The sequence below is a fragment of the Chinchilla lanigera genome, unplaced genomic scaffold (genome assembly GCF_000276665.1).
Source record: "Chinchilla lanigera isolate Chin_1 unplaced genomic scaffold, ChiLan1.0 scaffold00011, whole genome shotgun sequence".
Classification (NCBI taxonomy): domain Eukaryota; kingdom Metazoa; phylum Chordata; class Mammalia; order Rodentia; family Chinchillidae; genus Chinchilla; species Chinchilla lanigera.
Genome location: NW_004955412.1, coordinates 29956083 through 29978971, shown reverse-complemented (window position 1 = coordinate 29978971; position 22889 = coordinate 29956083). Strand labels below are relative to the sequence as shown.

Sequence of the window (22889 nt, the reverse complement as noted above, 5' to 3'; positions counted from 1 at the left end):
TGTTCTCTCTCACATACACACCCCCAAATACATATGTAATACAGCAGGAGTAAAAAAATATGCATACTTGAATTTTTACCAGGGCAATATGAACAGAATAGAAATTGGGACCAAAAACGGGGGCTAAAGTGAGTGAGGATAAAGAGAATTGCTTAAGGAATCTACTTAATTTTCAATTTTTTTTTCGCCATTCTTTCTAATTTTTCTTTAATTCAATCATCTTTTGGCCTTTCCTCGCTGTGTATAAAGCGTAACTCCAAACTATTTTATTGTGGTGTTTCTAGCTGTCCTTCCTTTCTGCACTCCTATGGTAGTCATTTTCCCTGTGCCCTGGGACAGAATCTACTCAGTGTTCTGAATGTGTCACTTGGCTTCAGAATTTGCCCTTTGCTCCTGTTGTTTCTAGAGGGTGAAATGCCCTCTTCCTTATTTTAACACTTGAAGCTCCCTTTTTATTTCAGGACTCAGGCCATAATTCACTTCTTTTTTTTTTTTTCTGGTACTGGGAATTGAACTCACGACATCGTGGTTGCCAGGCAGACACTGTGCCGCTGAGCTAAATCCCCAGCCCCCATAATTCACTTCTGTGAGAACTTCGCTGACCCATCTCTCCCTAACCCTGGGCAAATCTAATAGGAGTTATTTCACATCACCAAATTTTGCTCTCTTATAGATGGCAAATAGTCTCATTCATCTTTATCGCCTCACAGAATAATTGCACAGTTAATGCCTATTGAGTGAATCCATCCTAATAATTGCTACTAAATAAAAATGGTTAGAATACAACTTATATAACCCTTATCTTCAGAAAACTTTAGTCATTTGCCTCTGTGCCAGAATTATGTACAAAATCATTATTAGTCTAGGCACATAGATAATTTTAAGTAATTATCTTTGTGCCCTATTTCTTTCTTTCCTTTTTTAAAATCTGTAATCAACTTTAGTAACATACTTCCTTACTCTTCTGCCAGAATACTTTGAGTTTCCCCTTCCCTTGCTTCCCTACTTTCCCCTTCCTGAAGTGCCTTAGGATGCCTTTGCTTCACAAACTTCATTGTGCATTCAGCTCTTCCCGAGAGATCTCGTAACACTGTAGGTCATGATTCAGCAGTTCTGGCATGGGACCTGAGGTGTGATGATGCTGTTCCCAACTGCACCTTGGCCTACAGGAGCTGTTGTTTGTGTCGCTCATTTGGAAATGGTGTATTCTGGTGACTGATCTCATTCTGAAATGAAAGCAAGAGAGATGACAAACAAGTATAATATACGGCATGATGGGTAAACGCTATGCAGAAAAATAAAACCAGGAAATGAATACAGAGACTGGAAAGTGCTGGGATGTAGTTCATGCAGGGTTTTAATTCCAGGAGGTCCAGATGGTCAGGGAAGGGCTCATTAGAAGGCTACTTCTTTCTGAGCAAAGACCTGAAAGAGATGAAGTGAGGACATGCACGTAGCTGGGAAAACAGCCCTCTTGACAAGGAGTCAGGAAGTAGTGAAATACTGACTTGGATATCTGTCTAACTCTTTGAAAGATCAGTGAGTAGGAGGGCCACGTCAAGCTAGAGGGAGATAGAATGATGAGGGTGAGAAGGAGAAGTGCAATTCCCTTGGGGGGCCTGCTGATTTACCTTGCTCAAAGGGGCATTTTCGTTGCTGAATGAAGAACAGGCAAGGATAGTTTGAAGAATAGAGACTGGGAGTGGGTACTGAAATGAGCCAGGCAAGAGATGGTAGTGCATTAGCCCATTTTGGGATCTGTGAAAGGGAAAAGTGATCTGATTCTGGATGTTGGCTGTGGAGCTGGAAGAATTTGCACAATGTAAACTCCAAATCTCTAGGGTTTTGTACCTCTCGTTTTCTTACCATGCATTTTATATGCCATAGAGAGCAGTCTTTTAGGTATTAGGTGAGAGTTACTGTCATTAATTATGCAATTCTTTCAAATGCAAGCAAACTGTTGTGAAGTTTAGTTATTCCAATCTGTGTTTATCTCAGGTAATATGAGGAGCTCATGAATTATACTAAGTATTCCCAGAGTGGCTTCTGTACATTCTACATTTATACATTCAAAATTGTTTTCTTCTCCCTTTCCCTACTTCTGTTCTTTCTCTTTCTTCCTCTTTCTCCTTTCTTTTCTTTTTCCCTTGCTACCCCTTATATGTGTTTAGTATTGACTGAAGAAGGGGTTAGAAGGAAGTGGTGTTTGAAATTACAGAAGTGTGGGTTTGCTTTCTCCACTATGAATACATTTTAAGAGCCTCATTTCTAGGTTAAGAAATTCCATAAATCCACAATTGTTCCAGTGGTAAAAAATTAATGTTTTGTTCCTGCCACGTAATGGAATTCATTGTGGTCTTTCATATTTTATAATCACATTAATTCCTTATTTTCTTTATGTGGCCTACCATTTATCAGCAATGTTACATTCAGAGCAATGTTCAAGAGAGAATAAATTTCAGTCAGCAGCATCAGACTTTGGCATGGCATACGATGAATTCTCCCTGGGTATCTCATCCATGTCAGTTACCAGTTGTGCCATCTTGGCAGTTGCTTAACCTCTCAGCCTTCATTTCTTCATCCATGAAATGAAGTAGTAATAGAATCCATTTCTAGGTTTATGATGATTTTTTTTTCTTGAAGTACTAGAATTGCACCCAAAACCTTTATACTAAACTGTATTCCAGCCCATTTTTAATTTATTACTTTGAAACACAGTTTCACTAAAATGCTGAATTGCTCAATCTGGGCTTGAATTTGCAGTCCTCTTGCCTCAGCTTCCCAGAGTACTGGGATTACAGGTGCACACCACCATGCCCGATTTGATGAATAATTGAAGTAGAATAATACCTGGCATATATAACAGTATAACAAAAATGGAATAGCATTATTTTGTTAAAGACACACTACCTAGAAGTAGAATTTACATTGGAATTAGTAAAAGGTCATTTGGAACCAAAAATACATGTGTTTTCTAGTTCATTTGTTTCTTTAATTCTAATAGGGTTAGCACAGTTCAGTGATATTATTTAGTGTAAGTATTGAATCTCTTGAATGTGTTGCATTTATGCAGAAAACTAATGTTTTAGAGAGTCACAGTTTAAGACTGGCTTGGCGTGGTTACCAAGGATGTTTGCTTTTGCTAATGTATGTTTCTCGTGGTGGAGAAGCACACCTTGAGGCCCCATGAGTGAAGTACAGATCCCTGTTTTATACCTGGGCAGTGGGTGAAGTGCATCCTCAGGAACTTGATTTCCTTCTGGATTTTCAGTTGCATAGCAGTCTTTTCCTCTAAGAGATGCAGTAAGAGATTATCTTTCAGTTTTCGCACCAAGGCTGTGTAAATTGATACTTTTTAAAGAACATGTTAGTGGAATAACAATCATAGCTTATTATCAGCAAAGCTACTGAGTGGGTTGTTTACTTAGCCTGTTGCTGTTAGTTTCCTGATTCAACCTTTTTCTACCAATACTTCCTCCTTGACCACTTACCTAATTTTCTCAGGGGCCTAAAGTGCGGTCATTTGTGTCTGAGACACCTGTCTTCCATAGACTTAACAAATACAATAGGAAGCAGCTGAATAGTAACTTTTGGAAAGGTGCAGGACGCAGTTGTATGTCAGTTTCAAGCTTCACTGGGGCGTTTCCTGCACAGGAAACGCTCACCTGGTGTGAGGCTGATGGGCGGAGCCGGGTGCTGGTGAAGCCGGTTCTGCAAGCGTGAGCTCCAGGCTTCCGAGAGTTGCACAAGCAGTTCCTGCTGAGAGAGGAGGATTGAGCTCTAGAGGAAACTCTTGCACGCCCTGGCTCCTGGCTTCTGGCTCCAGCCTGGCTGGCTGAAATCTGGGCTGAGAAACACGCTGCTGACAGAGGGGCTGAAACAGCTGGCACCTACTCCACGCTACTTGGGGGGACCTGAGCAGGAGTCGTCTGTGCTGGGTAAGGTGGGGCAAAGGTAACTGAGATCCATTCTCTGTGCTTCTGCACAGAATGCAGAGCTGTCCTTTCCTGTGGAGTTTACTGCTAAATATAGCCACTTAGGATAATTTTACATATTGATCCTAAAGCTTGTATAGAAGCAAGAGCTAAGGAGACCTCAATCAGTCATTCAAATATTTGATTCAGGCAACATTTGGAATATTTCACTGAGTCTATTTTTAGATTATATTTGGGGCACGGGTTACCTTGGTTACTCAGGTGAGTGGTTCATTATGTAATTATCTAGAAATTGGATAATTGAGCTTAATATTTGTCTCATTTGTTGAAATAGGGTTTTGTTAATTGTACCATGTAGGTATTGTTTTCCTAGTCAGTTTTATGCCTGTTTTCCTTTTTGCAGTCAGCTTATTTCTTAATGTTTTCCAGACATGAGATTAGTAAAAGTTTTTATGATTAAAAGAACAGTGCCTTTATGTCTTAACCAACGTATATACATTTTTATTTTTTAAATTTTTTTCCTGGTGGGCTAATAATATTTCAGTGATTAATTAGAGGAAAATAGGCAGCACTGATTGACTTAAGAGAGTGCAGCAGACTGTAAAAAGGCTACTTAGCACAAGGAAGTAACCCTTCTGCCCTTTTCCTTCAGGCATTGTGTACCCACCCCTTTGGCATTAGCAAAAGTGGCCATCTCTGTCCATAAAACATTTTGTATCAACTCTCAGGTTTTACTACTAAGATAGTAATTCATATTTATGTGGTTTTTCTTTAGATCTTGGTGATAAATGGCTTTCATTCTGTTATGTTATTAAAATAACACGAAGGACCAATATTTTTTCTTTACTCACAAATGCCCTATTAAGGAGTTGCATATTTTTCTTGTTAAGAAATTGTTGCATTGCTTAAATAATAATTAATATTTTTAATTTTCAAAACCACAAATATAGGATTTCACAATCTGGAGTTCTTTTTCAGAGGCCAGCTTTTTAAAAAAGCACCTGTAAGATGATAATGCTCTGAAAACATCTAAGTATTGTAAAGTATTTTATGATATTCAGTAGAAGAGAGCAGAAATCTAAAATCACTTAGGTTAAGTTTACATTTAAGGAAACTACACGAGGAAAAACTTGAAATGGTCCTGTGTTTGTATACATCCTTAGTGAGCCCAGTTCTCAGTTGGGGATGTATAGCCAGACTTAATTACATTTGGTCTGGAAAACTAAATTTGTTTCCTAATTAGCCCTGTCCCAGGAAGGCATTCTCAAAAGGAAATAGTACTTAAGAATGTTACCTTCCATTTGGCCACACTTACATGTTAAGTGCTTGGCTGCTTACATTTCATGTAAGCGTCATAGAAATCTTGAGTGACAACTGTTATGGTTGTTCCCATTGCAGAATGAAAAGAGTCATGATTTCAGTAAATAATTTGCTTGAAATCTTGCAGTTAGGAAGTGATTACGGGTGGGACTCTAACCCCTAGGTCTGAGTTCAAAGCCTCTACACTTAATTTACCATGCTAAGGGTCAGATCTTTGGTAGAGAAAGATTCCAAGACCTTTGCCTTTACGAAACTTTCATCATTAGTACTATACTCTGCATATAGACCTTTTCCCCTTCACTTCCTCCAGAATTAAAAAAAAATACAAAAGCAAAAATCCCCCACAAAAACCATCTATGACCATATCAGTATTCCACACCAGACTTTGTAGTAATAAAATGCAAAGGATTATGTGGTGCTAAAGTCAATATGATTGTATTTTAATCTAATTAAAAAATAATTTACAGAAGTTGTTACATCAAGATTAAAGTTCTACAGTTTCAGATTTCTAGAACTTAATGCAGTATTTTAAAGGTCCTGTTACATTTGATGTAAGCTATGTGTTTACTATACTTTAATTTTTATGAGCAAATATGTTATCATCTTCCTGAAAAATACTATATTTTAAGCTTCTTAGGAAATACTACTAATTTGTGCTGGAAAAATGAGAACCCAGACAATTTAGAAATGCTTAACAGGTTTAAAGATCTATAATGTGTATATTATGTCCCATTATAGTTTTAAAATACTTCTAGCATCAGGAATTTCTAGACACCTTATGTTTCCTCCTACTTGCTTCTGGTAAAATGCAAATCTTCCTTTTGTTCTGTTTTTAGAAATTAAATTAGTCATAGTCTTTTATATAATAACTGAACTGGTAGTTGCCAAATTAAAAAAAAAAAAACACTTTACTTTGTTTTTGTAGTGTTGAGGAGCAAACAACTCACATTTACTTCAATTTGTAATTACATTTTTAAAATAAAAATCAGTTAACACTTTGAGGAGAATAAAAAACTATAGCTTATTCATACCAACCTCAAATCACATAATATAAATTTGAGCATTCTTTGTAACAAAAGTCTGTAGGTTCTGGAAAAGTAAATGTCTAAACATTGATAATAAGAGGGTCTTATCTTAACCTATGAACCACTTTCCCAGGGAGCATGAATTTTAAAGCTGCAGTACATTCAGGCTGGGTGTTGTCATGATTTGTGTGCTCCTCTGAGAAGGGAAGCAGCATGGTGTGGCTTTGGTTTCGTTCTTAACCTTGGAGAAGAGAGAGTTTTATTTAGATATCCAAGCATTTTAGGCATGTTATTCAGCATGAGTTGTGCTAGGCAGTCTACAAAATGAGTTGCCTGTTCTGTGCTTTTTCTTTTTCTGATTGAATTGTTCTTCTCTCTTCTGTGTCTGAAAGTTTCTTTTCTAGAATTTACTTCAGATTTATTTTCTGTAGCCCTTTTCATTTGTATTTCAGTCAGTATTGCCTTTTGAAATGGCTTTTCCTTTCCCTCATCAGTAAATGAAAGTCTATTGGGCTTATGTAACTGTCAGTAGCTTACCCATTTTTCAGTCAAGAGTTACCACTGCCAGTGCTGTTTCAAAAACCACGTCCAGTGAACATGGCATTTCTGGGATACCTGGTTTCCTCCCTTTGAGGTTGGAATGTTCACATATCAAAGTGTAGCTGTCCACATTCCAGAACCTCATACTGCTCCCAGAGATTTTCTCTGCTGCAGCTTCTTACAGCTGTTACCTGTATCACTTACTTAGAGAACTGTGTTTTTTCTCTTACTTCTAAAATTGTTTATAGTATGTTGAGCAAAAGTGATTGTGTACTTTCCTGTTCCTCAGTAACTTCAACAGAACATGAATGTTTGAGGCTCAATATATCTAAAGAATATCTTGGATGTATACATGTATGTAAAATATATACACACACACTTGGGGAAGAAGGGCATGAAATACAAAACTCAACAGCTATTATATTCCTCATTTTAAAAATGAAAGCTAAATTTCATGGTTCGTAAAGAGAAGTAAGGATTCTGATTTTTGAACAAGCCTGGTAGAATATATAGTGTTCAGAAGTTGTGAGTTTTATAGATAAAATTGACCTTTTTTTTTCTTTTATTACACTGAATTCCTAAAACTTAGATCAAAAATTAATCTTTATAAAGTCTATAATGGCAGGTCTAATAAACGCAGTATTACAAATGACCGTTGTACTGCTGTCCAAGAATCTGGAGGTAAATAAACAACAGCGTATCATATGGCATGATCAACAGCTGTGAATGTCTTTTAACTATTGAAGATGGTCCAGTTATGTATCAAGTACTGGATGTAGTTATATATAGTTATATAAAAACTCCTTATTACTATTTTAAACATTCATAGACCAAAGTAATTTAAAAAGTGCTAAACGTAATATACTATACATTAAGTAATAACCTTTAGTCGTAATCTTTTTGTCTTAAATTCTTATTGCCAGCCTTTCCCAAAATGATTTAGAAGGCCTAGTTTCTTTTTTACAAGGCTCTCCATGGAAGTTTAAATGTCTCTTTATTCTCCTGATAAATTGTTATAAAACAAATATAACTCTATAGAGTAAGGCTTTTTATCTTGTTTGAATGTTGTTTTCTCATTTACTTAATGATTTCTCAAGTTTTTTGTTGAAATCTAGAATTCGTATTGCCTAGTGAAACTTCTCATTTTTCATATTGTTAAACTGAAATCTTGCTAGGCATTGTGATACAGACCTGTAATCCCAGAATTCAGGAGGCTGAAGCAGGAGGATCACCATAAGTTCAGGGTCAGTCTTTTTTTTTATTTATTTATTTAGGTTTTTCTCCGGTACCGGGAACCGAACTCACGACCTTGCGCTTGCCAGGCAGGCGCTTTTGCCGCTGAGCTAAATCCCCAGCCCCTCAGGGTCAGTCTTGACTACAAAATCAGTTCAAAGTTAGCCTGAACTCCAAAGTGAGGCCCTGTTGAGAGGTGGGGGCAATAAAGAGAAAAAGAAAGAAACAAAGAGAAAACAAAGAAAGAAAACTGTGATCTAAACTTGTTACTTTCCTTGCCTAAAATCTTATGATGAGTTATTTGCAGAATTATGACTAAAACCTTATGCCCTGTACATGCTTAGCAAAAAAACATGATGCATGATGGGATGGATGGCCTTGTTCTGACTGCAGACTGAACATCACTATAAAGAAAAACTCCAAATTTTTGAGCACCAAAGGGATGACATAAATGGAAAATTTCACACCAGCCCTCATGTTGTGAGTTGCAATTAAAATCTAGGTGTACTATAATATTGTATAAAATTATCTTCAGGCTATGTATATAGTATATGTGAAACATAAGTGAAGTTTGTGTTCAGATTTATGTTCTGTCCTACAAATTGCTCATAATATACATGTATATATCCTAGAATATGAAAAAAGTGAAATCTGAGATACTTCCAGTCCCACACATTTTGGATAAGGATTAATCAATCTATATCTGTCTTATCATTGGAAAGCCAGAAAAGCATTCAGTTACTGGGTCATTGGTTCAAATATGTATTTTTAAGTCTGCAGAAAGAATTGCCAACATTTTATGCTTATTCTATATTTTTACTTTATATAATCTATACATTTAGATATAGGATAGTACCAAATACCCAGTAGTATAGGAGAGCAGCAAATACGCAAAGTTGAAATTTGGGTACTAGATTATCATGATAATTAGACACATATATCTAGAAGTGAGGAAAGGTATAAGGTGTCTTTCTACTGGGTCCAGGGATGCTCAATGATGAAGAGTGCTTCCCTAGTATTCATGAAGCTCTGGATTTGAGCTCATTGCTGCAGCAACAGCAGCAACAACAACAAAAACAAAATAGTGTCATTATTCTGCTAACTCTTAGTACAGTTAGGTCATTACACAGAATGTAGTGCGGAGGTCATTATATTTTATACCCTATAACTGATCTGACATGAACATTTAAGGCCAGTGGGGGAAGAAGAAGAGAGGGCTGATCCTGGACAAAATAAACTAGAAAATGTACAAAGAAAAAGTTGAGACAGCAGTGGAATTTCTTGGGCGTGACCTTATTTTATCAAATAGAACTTACTCTGAAAAAGCAGCATACATATCATTGATACTCATATTCTATCCCACATATATAATCTTTGACATTACTGTGCATTCTCTCATTCAACAAATAATGTAGTATACTTCATGTATATGTCTCAGAGTACCAACTGCTTCAAAACAATGGCCCCTATTTGGTTTTTAATTTTGTTTTGTATTTTGAAGAAGGTGAGGAAGAAGTATATAGATATAAATACAAATCTAACAATCTGTTTCATTGAGTTGGAGAGATTATGGTTCTTTCCTATGTATGTTCAGTTTGGCAAATACGTATTGAGTATTTATAATGTCAGTATATCTTCAATATAGCTTTGTTAAATTTTATGTTAAAATAACCATGTTATTGCAAGAAACTCCTTCACTCTGATGTGGAGGATATTTTCTATAAAACTGAAAAGAACTTTTCATCAAAATTATTCATGTGTATTTTTAGTCATTCACTTAATAATGATATAAAGAACTTCTGATATAACATTATTCATCCTAGAGGCTTTATTTATATTAAGGCCACTTAATACTATAAAAGAGGAAAAGTTATAAGAAATTCTATATCTCAGTTATTGAAAAAAGTTATAAGTTCACTTTCTTTAACATTTGAGTCACATTAGAATTTTGTTGAACTATCTAGAAATTTTTCTTTACCCAATTTGTTTGTAGAGTCAATAAAAGTGAATCAAAGCTTCCTTTGAGTTGAACTATTTGCAAGTCAAAGTTTCCTTAAATTTAACCCAATTTAATGATATGTCCAGAGTTATAGACTAAATAATTGTGTTTCCTAGCTACATGCTAATTAAATTTGTTCAAAGCTTTATCTCTTTGTTGCCCAAAAATCCTTTCAGGGTATATGACAAGATGTGCTAAAAGTAATTTAATTCTTGTGTCTCCTGCCAATATCCTTTTTAATAAATTTAAAAAACACTAACACAATTTACCCATTTAAGACTGTAATTGTTAATCTCTGTCATTTTCTTTTGCCACTATTTAAGACATCTGCCACCCACCATAGTTTTTCCATTTTTTAGAATTCCTTTTCATCACTTGCACCCTCTAAAGTTCTCTAGAAATTCAATTCCAATGTTTACATTTTCACTTCTTATGTTGTTTCATATTGTCCAGTCCATTGCACTTACATCTCTAAAAAGAATACAGAGGAAGTAGGAGTAAAGAGGATTTGTCAAATAAATATAAAATCAAGAATTTTTAAAAGTGACTATAACTGTAGTTCACTGAATTCAAAACTTAAAACTTAAATAAGGCACACTAAAAGATCATTTAGTAAATGCAGAGAAGTCACTTATTGAAAGTCAACACTGGTTTATTTTATGTATATCTTAACAATCAGGAAAAAGGAATTTCTTTATATTTATGGTTTCTACCCTCCAAAAACACCAGTTTTGTTCTTTGGAGACATAAAAGAAGCAATCTACTTAAAAATCAGGAGCAACATAAGCATTTTTTTGGAGAGCCAATAAAGTTAAACAAAAATAAATCAATAAATAAATAAATAAGGGAAAGATAAAATTTCTACTCTGTGTATCTCTATTAATTTTAAGAAATAATCCTTAGAAATAATTCTAAGAAGTAATAACATAAGCCAACATATTTTTAATAAAAGAAAAATACAATGATAATAGCAGCTAACATTTATTTTTTCTGCCTAACACTAAGTTCTTTATATTTGTAACTCATTTAATTGTGATAAAAAGTTATTGAGCAGTTACAATTTTTAACTTTTTCATAGATAAGGAAAATGAACTACTACAAGTTCAGTTACTTTGTATACAATCACACAAGCTAGAAGCTGCAGAGGTAAGATTGGAATCCTGGAGAGCTGACTTCTGAGAATACTTTCAGCCATTATGGTATTTGTATTTGTATATAGAAATAAATTATTTTAAAATGTAATTTAGAAAATACATACTATTTATAATAGAAATAAAAAATTATAAATTTCCTAACAATAGTATGTAGACCTTCATGGGAAAAAGCTAGAAAAATTTATTGACAAATATAAGAGAATCTTAAGTAGAAAGATAGGCTATTTCATGAATGAGAAAGCTCAAAATAATCTGTAATTCAGTACAGCTTCCGGTGACATTCTCAAAGCTTTTCACTCCATAATTTGACATACTGATTCTAAAATTCACATAAAATGGTAAAGGGCTAAAAATATCAAGATAATTTTGAAGACTGTAAGAGTAAGTGGAGGGACTCATCTTTCCAAATATTAAAACATATAAAGTGGTGGAAATGAACAAAGTGAGGGGTTGATGCAAAGAAATAATAGAACTGAGAGATCCTGAAACAAACTCCTTTCATGTAAAATAGAATCAATTTTACAAATTAGTAGACAAAATTGTTTAATTTTTCAATTAAAGGAGATGTACTAATTGGTTATACATATGAGAAAATAGTAAAACTATATCTCTACCTTATACTAAAGACATAAAAACCATTCCAGTCAAGAAATAGGAAAGGAAACTAACATGAAAAAATAGAAATTTTAGAAGAAATAGGGTAATATGAGTATGACTTTGGAAAAAGAAATCATACTAAAGAACATTTTAAAATTTGTACAACAAAAGCAATTCACAGAGTTGGAAAAGATTTTTGCAGTGTAAAAGATTGCAGAAAAGATTTTTGCAGGGATAAACTGACAAAAGTATTCAGTTTCATCCATGTAGAAGGAAAAGACAGCCAAACGGAAAACTGGACAAAGGGCATGAAGAGTTTTTCCATTAAAAGGGTAAACTGAATGATCAATAAACACATGAAACAATGCTTACCCTAACCATCAATCACAGAAACGCATATTAAAGTGAAATATATTTTCATACTCATTGTCAAAGTGAATCAATCTGATAGAACAAAGTAGAACAAAGATGTGAAAAATGGGAACTTAGAAATACAACCTGTGGGAGTGTATTATTGGTAAATCATTGGAGAGACTATGAATATGGTAAAAAAAATATGCACACACCACAGCCCAACAGTTTTCCTAAACATGGGTGCCAGGGAAGGCCTCTCACTTGTGCCCAGGGAAGCATTTATGTCTTGGTTACTTTTCTCTTGTTGCTGAGACAAAATACCTGACGCCCAAGATTAAGGAAGGAAAGGTATATTTCACTTACAGTTTGTGGAGGTTTCAGTCCATACTTGGCAGGTTACAAGGCAGAGTGGCACATGGTGGAGGGCTAGAGCTCATGGCGGCAGAACATAGCAAAAGCAACAAACACACAAGGGAGGAATGGCCCCTAGCAGCCTCTTCCTTTCCCTTATGTATGCAAACTGTCCACCCCAGGGCGGGTGTAGCTCTCACACCCATAATCAATCAAACTCTAAAAGCCTGCCCCATGACTGTATGAGGCTTTGGAGGGATACCCAGACACAAACCATAACAACTTACTAGGTTGCTCAAGACAAAATTGAAACACAAAACCTTGGAAACTATATGTAACGGCAGGAGATTGGAAATTTAAATGGCAGTGTATACTTACAAAGGAAATACCATAATTAAAATGAATATATTGAGGCACAAATACTGTACCATGGGTAAATCTCCAAATACATAATGTAGAGGCTGGAGGTTTAGCTCAGTGGCACAGCGCCTGCCTGGCAAGCACAAGGTCGTGAGTTCGATTCCCGGTACCGGAAAAACAAAACAAAACAAAACAAAATACATAGTGTTTCAGAAAGTTTGATATTGCATGATTCAATTTCTGTGAATTTAAAAAAATCACACAGAATGATAATTCATTGTTTATGGCTTTGTACTCATGTAGTCGTAGTATAAAAATATGAATGGGGATGATAAATACTAAATTTAGGATAGAGGGTCTGCATGGAGATAATAAGATTAGGGAGAGATACACAGCTTCAGCTATACCTGTGGTACTTTATTTTTTAATTTAAAAAGAGAATATAAATCCAGTGAAATAATATGGCAGAATATTAAAGGTTGAAAAAACTAGATAATATCCAACATGTTATTCTTTCAAACATTTGTGCATATAAAATTACTGAGTGGTTTTTCAAAGTAAGTGTACTTACATTGGGTTCCTATAACTTCCATCTGTTTCCTAGCTCCTTATTCTCTGGGACAGTCATACCCCAGGCCTACTTCTTGTAATGATGTTTTCCAATTAGCTTGTCCTGAACCACTACTCAAGACTTAAGTTAGTACAAAGCTAACTACACATTAGGCCAGTGGCTTTCAAAATAATAATACGGTTAAAACTAAGCACAGCTCAGTGGACTTTTGTGTCAACAGTTTGTTGTTGTTGTTTCCTCAAAATTTACCTAATTTTCTTTTGAAGAGCACAATTTTTAGAACATTAGTCCACTTGATCAATTTAACATTTGTGTAGAGGAAAATTCTCTCTTTGTATTCACTGTTGAGGATATTGTTACACTTTAAAGGAATGTTTATAGAATTTCAAAGTAAGATTAAGATCTTTTACTATAAAATTTTAAAGCATGAAATAGTAACAGAATGATAGAATTTGGGGAAGTACTAAGAACCATAAATATCATGTACCCCAGTTGCTTATATTTGTATTCCTCTCTATTGAATTTCTACCAAGTGGTCATCCAGTCTGTGTTTTAGACCGAGTAAAAGACAGGCTATTGTGTACATTGTATGAAAATTCACTGGATTCTAAACATTACGCTCATATGTCATTACACCTTCAATAAAATGAGCACAATCTCCACAGGTATTATATATCTCCACTACTTTCTCATTTTGTCTTCTTGATTTTCTGAATGTATTACAGCTCTTACAACTTTATGCACATGATCAAACTTAATGCTAAGGCCATTATCTCAACACTGCCCATCTTCCTTTATACCCTCAGAAACTAATCCATGCCTGGACTTGTCTTAAGTTAGTCTAGAAGATTTTTGAGAAACCACTTGAAGAACTCTCCTTGAGAGGATGTATTCTGGGAAAGCAAGACTACTTTGGAATTGTTTGAGAAATATTCTGCTTGTTTAATTAAAAACCCCAGTGTCCCACCTCCCTGCCAAGGTTCACTGTGGCTTACAGAACTGTGTGTTTTTAGTATCTCCCTATAAACTGCTTATTGGTATCATAAAGATCTGCATTGGAGATACTCACTTGTGTGTCATACTGTGAAAGCTTGTAACTGCTAGAAAGACTGGTCTGGTAGGGTCTGTCTGAGGTTTATAAAAAGATTGCAGATAAAAGATCTCTGATGACTCCATAATATGGAAGAAGTTAGTATTGTGGCACAAGTTGCATCTCAAGGAAAATAATATGATTTGCTTTTGTGTAGGTACCATTTTGTGCTTTATTTGTGATACATTTTATCTGTAGATTCCATTGTTATCATTTATTGTCTCTAACCCAGCATACTTGGTAGACCTTACCCCCCACGGCTTCCTTTCTCCTTCTGCATTACACTGTTTCTCAACAGAAATGGGTTTTTAAGCACTTAACTATTAAAACCAAACTTCACCTTCCTCAGTAGAAGCTTCTCCTTCTCAAAAGTTATTAACAGGTAATATTGCATAGGAAGGTGTGTGTGGTGGGGGGAGGTGACAGTGCCCACATCCAAAATAAGTTCATTTTGGCCACTTTAATGCCAAAAAAATGGAAAGGAAGTTTAAAATGAAGAAAATTAGTATGACAAGATATTTATATTTGTATTTGGAATTGTGACTAGATTTTCAATTCTAAGTATAATGAATTTTATTAGTTTAAATACCCAATACAGTGAAGTAATATGTGGAAATGTGATTACTTAATCATGGATGCCAGTGCCTCTCACCACTACTTTACCATAGTGAGAGTGTCAAATATATTAATAGCATCAACTCCAAAACTCTGCAGAACACAGTTTAATCTTCCTTTGAAAGCTTAGATACCACTAAAGGCTATGTGTATTGGTAAATATCTGTTATTTTTTTTTTTATTACAAAAAGAACAAAAAATAAAATAACAACATAGACAAAAACAAAACAAAGCAAAAACAATAAAAATTATACAGGGTTTCAAAACAAAATGATAGGAATTAACAGTGGTTGTTATATTACCTATTGTTATCTTCAGTGAAGTTGCTCAGATTACCAGATGTAAGAATGCAAGATTGATCAAACCATTAAAGAGAATAAAAAATAAAAAAATTAGAAATGATACAGAGCTTCACCAAACAAGATGGTAGGAATTTACCAGTGGTTGTTTTATTGCGTATTGTTGTCCTCAAATTAGTTGTTCAGATCACAAGCTCTGTTATTTTAGTGTCAGATTGGGGTACAGACTGGCAAGAAGAGACTGTCATCTCCCATTCTCATTCAAGTTTGGATGTGAAGTTCTGATTTATTTAGTAATGTTTTTAGAAGGATATTGGGAGCAAGATGGTGACATGGGGTAGAAGCAAGGGGCTCCTGTACATTAGCAGTATTTGCCAGACCCCTTGAGTGCCAAATGGGGCACAGCCTTGCTAGCAACATCCTCCACCATCTTTTTTTTTTTTTGGTTTTTCTTCGGTACCGGGAACCGAACTCACGACCTTGCGCTTGCCAGGCAAGCACTTTTGCCGCTGAGCTAAATCCCCAGACCCTTTCTTTTTTTTTTTTTTTTTTTTTTTTTTTTGTTTTGCATCCTCCACCATCTTAATCTTGTGCTTTATTGCAGCTCTGAATTGGGTCTCCTGTCACTATTTAGGAAAAAATAAATGTGAACAGTCTTTACTGTTGTAGAGAAAGATAGCCAACTTTCTTGAGCCAAAGTTACCAAACCAATAAGCAGAACTAAGGCAACTTAATATCCTGGAAACCAGTTGTACATAGGCTGTTCTCTGCCAGGTAAATGGGATTTTATTGCATATGAGAGTTTGGTTGGAGGATCATAATATAAACATGTTTCCATCAAGTTATCAATGCATTGTGAAAATCAGTGTATAATTCTAGTCAGTAATTCAAGTCATAATGTTGTTAATTGATGTAAAACATTAATATCTCTGCTTTTCTGTCAAGGAGCCCAGTTCAATATGTAACTACCACAGTTTTTTTAATTTCTTGCTTCACTTTTACTGAAAATTGTCACTTCTTTCCTTCTTCCCTTTTGAGGAATGTTGCTATGAACTTGGGGACTTCTTTGGTGTTTTATAGTCAAATATAGTTATTATTTATGGTATTTTAACTGCCCCAAATCTATACAGGAGGTTCTGGCTGCCTTGACCCTTTGGCATGGTCCACAAGGATTCGTCCCTTTGCTTCCCGTACTGTTGCAAAGTGGGCTTTTCTTCAAAGAGGGGGCGTTTCTTCAAAGAGTCCAGGTTATTTCAGTATGAAGTGTTTGGAAATCCAGAGCTGAGCCCAGGAGACTTTATTGTAACTTACACATCATTGTTGCTAAGCTTTCTCAATGGAAAGAGTTTAGGGAAGTGTATACTTTAATTGTGAGTTCATGTTGATGTTTCCAACTGAAAGGTAGCATTACAGGGACTTTCCATTAATTTATTTGATTTTATTATTGTATCTTTTCTCTCACATTGAAAACTTTGTTTCTAATAATATTTTTGTTTTGTCCCCCAGTACATGTAAAATTGTTTCAGATGAACACTACCAGTATTGTTATCAGTTGTAAAACAGTTCAGTGACATTCTTTCATCCTTAGACTATATCCACTAAGCACGTAGTCAGTTTACTGTTTATGAATCATTTAAAAGCTATTTCTTTTTTAACTATGTTACTAATATTACAAGATACATATTTTTCAGTATTAGGATTTGTTTTTTTAATGTTTTAAATTTATTTTTGATTGTATAGAAAGAACAGTGAGCTGGGTATGGTGGTATATGCCTGTAATCCCAGCCCTCAAGAGGCTGAGGCAGGAGGATTGCTGAGAGTTTGAGGCCCGCCTGGGTTGCATAGTGAACTCAAGGCCAGCCTGAGCTACACAGTGAGACTCTGCCTCAAAAGAAAAAAAAAAGAAAAAGAACATTGATATAATTCAAAAGCCAAGCAATATTAAAGGTATACTCAGAGTTAAATCTTACTTCTATCTTTACTCTTCACCCTGTCCCCTCCCATATATTTTACTCATTGTATTAGCTGCTTGTTTCTCTTTTTAGTGTTATTTTTGCAACAATTAGCTCTGTGTGTGTGTGTGTGTATACATATATACACATACACATATATATGGTGTATAAATATATATTATATATATAAATTGGTGTATATATGATTTATATATTCCTGATCCTTTTATATGCTGAATATACTGTTCTCCATCTTACTTTTAGAATTTAATGTGTCCAGAAGATTTCCCTATATCAGTAGGTAGAGATCATTTAGAAACAAAAATAGTCCTCTTGGGAATATAATAGCTTATTCAACCAATTTCTCCTTTATCTTCTTTTTGGATACATAATACACTTACTGGGTTATTTTTAAAGTAACCATTTTAAAGTGTTTAAACAGTATAGTGTGGTCCCACTGCATAAAACCCAAACTCTCTGATACATCCTGTAATCCTTCTCTCACCTACCTCTTTAACCTCAGTTTATACAACTGCCTTCCTAGTTTATTTACAACCTCGTGGCTTTTAGCTCAGGTATGACCTTCTCAGGAACACTGTCACTGACCGTCCTATGTAATGGAGTTTCTTCCCTCTCAAGTCACAATCAGTTCACCCATTTATTTCCTTATTAACTACTGAAAACAATCTGATAATTACCTTGTTGTTTTCATTTAGGCAGTATCATCTAGTAGTAGCTGAGAGATTGAGCTTGGGCTTTGAGCCAAATGGCCTGATTTTGAATCCTGGTTATATGACCTTGAACATGTTAATTTAGCGCTTTGTGTGTGAGCGTTTCTTCATCTAAAAAGAAAGATAATTAATAGTATTTTCCATACAGAGTGCTATGAAAAATGGTTAATAAACACTTACGCAGTTACTTTCCAAACTAAGTATAAAGTAAATGCTGATTGAATCTGTATTACTGTTTAATTGTTCATTATCTCCCCTAAATAAACTCTGTGATACCAGATTCTGAGATACAGTTGGCACTTAGGTGTTTGTTACTGAATGATTAATACTCAAACTTCAATTCCCATTCTTTTGAAATATTCTTGTAAATTATGTGACAGAAGAATGCTTTTCGTGTACGTCACATGCATTTGTTAGACTCAATAGATATTTTCATCAAATTCAGCATTAGAATATGAATACCCATTGTTAACATGAATATTAAAAGTTCTGGTTAACTAATAAAATCTGAAACACAAATCACAAATTAGTACTATCTGAAAATGGCTAGAATTAGCACATCCATGAAATTCAAAGGAATCTACTCAAATCCTAACAAATTTGTTGCTCTTCTAGTGAATTATGGATTTGAGCTATAAATGAAGGAATTGTTTTCTAGCAGATCTGTAAGCACTGGTTGTGACCATAATTAAAGAAAGGTATTACTCTACAAAAGCTGTAAAAAAATAAAAATAAACAGTAACATCTTTAACAAATATGTGGACTGTGTCCTTTAAAAAAGAAAACTAGAAAGTTTTATGAAAAAGATAAAACATTTAGAAAAATAGCATAGCCTGTTTTCAAGTAGAATTATTGAATATTGTAAAAAATGAAATTCCAAATTATGAAATAGTCTTAAATTGCCACAAATCAAACTTCATCATTTTGGAGGGAAATCTTATTAAAACTTTTTTTGAAGTTCATGTGGAAAACGTTTGAAAGTGATGAATAGAAATGATTTAGTGGCTGTTCTTCAACGAAGATTGTTGATAGACAAGCTGTTAGCAAATACTGCAGAAGAAACTTCATACCAGCTCAGTATTACAATATATGTGACAGACTCTGAAGTTAACTGAGTGTGCTATAAATGTCTCACTTATAACTATGAAGGTACATCATTTAACTTTACAGCAAGGGATTTTAGATACAAGAGAGATCATAATTTACCCAGGGTTTCAGAGCAGTCTAAGATGGTGTCAAGATTATTGGAAGGATTCTAACTGTTAACTTCAAACAACTGGTATGGGAAAAGAGTAAATTTCTTATTTAATCTGTGTGCAATGTAGAGTGACTGCTCTATTGCAGTTTGCTTGGGACTTTTCTGAGTTTCATGTATGTCTCAGGGAACCTCAGTCATAGTACAACAAGAATGGCTGGTCACTCTCATGCAGTCTGGGGAAAGGATGTGTTGTCTGCAAGAATGGAAAGAAGTGAATAGCAAATACCTCATCTGGTCTGGAGCCCCACGTTTAGCAGCTCTTGTGGGCCATGGGTTGTTCTTAGTGCACAGAGTTCCCTCAGGAGCCACCATGGATTTCTTTAAGAATCTACAGTAGGGTTCAGTAGGGCTCCAGGAATCATCTCCAAATTGTGTAGAATTGCTGCCAAATGGCATGGTCTTCCATCTGGTAGCTAATAGCAGAGCTTATGGAATTTGTGTTGACTTTTAGAGTAATTATCTCTGTAGGCTGCCTTCTCAGCAAATTATTTTTCCTGGCATTTGTTTGCTCTTAATTCTTTCACTGTTGTCTTTCTAATATATCAGTTAGTGGAAATATTTTAATTATTTATTTACTTGTATTTTGCTTGATCTACAAAGAGTTTAAGGTGACTGACTTAATATAATGTAGATGAATTTTAATAGTAGCTTGATGTTTGTATGGTTTTGTATTTATATAGCTGTTAGGCTGACGTGAGATTGTCTTTATAAAATGTGAAGGAGGGTTTTTTACCCAGTGTACTCATAAAATTACAGTAATCATTAAGAACAGTATTTTAGAAATTGTCTAGAAATGCAAACTAGCTATACTTTTTTTTATTTTAAAGAGAGTAGTAAATGAGAAACGAATAAACAAAGAAATAGAACAGTAGCAGCATACCAGTATCATAAACATAAACAAAGCACAGCAAGAACATTCAAAGTGATACAGAGTCTCAAGACAAAATAAGACGAATCAACAGTGGTTATATTACATATCATTATCCTCAACTGCATTGCTCAGATTACCAGATGTAAAAATGAAAGATTGCTCAAACCATTATAGGGAATAAGAAAATAATTCTTCAATAAAACAGTAGACATAATACAGAGTTTCACTAGACAAGATGGTAGGAGTTCACCATTGTACTTCCATTGCATATTTGGTTTTTTTTTGTTTTTTTTGTTTTGTTTTTCTCCGGTACTGGGAACCGAACTCACGACCTTGTGCTTGCCAGGCAGGCGCTTTGCCGCTGAGCTAAATCCCCAGCCCCTCCATTGCATATTATTACCTTCAAGTCAGTTGCTCAGACCACCAAACACAAGCATGCACAATCGATCAGAACATAAAAAATTATAATCATTAACTGTTCATTTCAATACACCATTAGACATCAGCAATACAATTATTGCAGCTATTCATATATGTATTTATATTTTGCCTTCCTTCTTTCTTTTTTCTTCTTTCCTTCATCCCAGTCGTTCCTTTCTTTGAGCACCCATGTTTATAGCAGCACAATTTATTATAGCTAAATCTTGGAAACAACTCAGATGCCCATCTACTGAGGAATGGATAAAAAAGATGTGGTGTTTTTGTACAATGGAGTATTACTCAGCTGTTAAAGATAATCTTGAGGCTTTTGTAGGTAAATGGATGTAACTAGAGACCATACTCATAAGTGAAATAAATCGGACCCAGAAGGGTAAACATCATATTATCTCCTTGGTGTAGGAACCTGAAAGACTAGGTAAAACTCAAAACGTACAATAGATGATAGGAAAGGGAAAGAATTTATTTTCTTTTAAGATTTAAGTCTTACCTCTTTTAAAAATTTCCAAAATGATACATTAAGAGTAAAACTCGAACCCTTCTTGTATCCTGTAGCATCCTTTAATATACATTAGTGAGATAGCTGGTTTAGCAAGCTTGATTTGAGAGGCATTGGTTCAACACTTAAGTTTTCTCATAATACCATTGTGTAAAATCAGAGGCTTACTTTAGAAGAAAATACAAAATTATGAAGTTTTTATAATGCAATGTTAGGCAAATTTCTGTTGATATTTTCCTACAATTTATAAAGTATATTTGTTATAAATTATCTTGCAGTTAGCCTGTTGAGATGTCTGGGGTGGTGGGTTTTTTTTCTTTTTTGGTCATAAAAAGTAAAATATAATCTCTTACTACAACTGAGGTATTTTCTCATTATTATTTTTTTTAGTGTCTAAGAAGCACGGCAAGCTTATTACTTTTTTACGAACATTCATGAAGTCTCGTCCAACAAAACAGAAGCTAAAGCAGCGGGGGATCTTGAAAGAGAGGGTGTTTGGTTGTGACCTTGGGGAGCATCTTCTCAATTCTGGTTTTGAAGGTAAAAGTAAAATTTTTAAGCTTATAACAATCAGCTTCTGAGCTCTCCCTGTTGGATTTTTAGAACCAGTTGTGAAGAAAACTGGCAAGTGGTACCTGTTTTGTTTCAGTTTTATAATACATTCTGAGATTTCTCAGGTTCTGGGTAGAGGTGGGAGTGAAAATATACCGTGGCATGTGGTCTGTGTAGGAAGAGCACCCTGAACACACAGAGAACACAGCAGCACTGTTACTCACTTTGCATTGTTTCTTTTATCTGTCCAGATACCTTCGTTAGCTGGTTTTCCTCCCTTCATTTGATTTTTTTTTTTTTTTTTGTGGTGGTGGTGGTGGTGGTGGTGGTACTGGGAATTGAAACCAGGACCTTCACAATGAGCTGTGTATCTCCAATCCCATTTAAATATTTTTGCTTTTATTTCTGTTTGTTGTTTTTTGACACAGAATATCACTAGGTTGTCCAAGCTGGGCTCAAATTTGTGATCATTCCGTCTGAGCCTCTGCAACACTGAAAGTATAGTCATGTGCCACCATGTACAGCTAAGGAATGTTTATTTTCTAAGTTAAATTCTGAATTAAGAATTTAGTGATTGAATAAGTGGATGGAAGGAATGGATTGGTAGAGGGAAGGGAAAATGTTTTCTTTTGATATTTTAAAATAGCATTTTCTGTACTATCTGCTTTAGGGATACTGGAATATTAAGGAGTTTTCTGCCACGTCAGAATAAATGATTTATGAGATTCTATTTTTTTTTTTGAGATTCTAAATTCTGATGGGAAAGACTCATTTTGGCTTTTTAGATAACTACTGATGGAAACCAGTGGTAAATACCTTCTATAATATTGTGTGCAAATTGAGACCTTACTACTCATTGTTTAAAAGATTTCTCATGGACTTATTATATGAATTTAATGCAAAGTATACTGTGTTTGTGAGAGTAAGGAACATATTATTTTAAGCAAGTGTTATTCCCAAATTAATATCAACTTAATATAGTTTCCTGAAAAAAAACAAAACAAAACAAAACAAACAACCCTTGGAAACTCTGAGGATTATTTTTGCAAGTAGTTGAAATATACAATAGAATAGTCATTGTGGGGGGAAAAAAAATACAGATAATATGGGAAGTATCTAGCTTTACCACATATTGGAGCAGCATT

The 22889-nt window shown here is 34.7% G+C and overlaps 1 protein-coding gene across 4 annotated transcripts in view; it reads left to right on the top strand.

Annotated features, from left to right (window-relative positions):
• The window catches only part of Arhgap32 (Rho GTPase activating protein 32), a 203565-nt gene that overhangs the window by 134988 nt on the left and 45688 nt on the right, over positions 1-22889 (top strand). For 2 of the 4 annotated variants that reach the window (XM_005378544.2, XM_013511093.1), the window contains one exon: positions 21583-21732. In XM_005378544.2, the coding sequence (XP_005378601.1) occupies positions 21583-21732 (150 nt within the window). Of the gene's footprint in view, positions 1-3730; positions 3939-4175; positions 4197-21582; positions 21733-22889 lie in introns of those variants that run through there. The other 2 variants (XM_005378546.2, XM_013511094.1) reach the window with 2 other exon arrangements.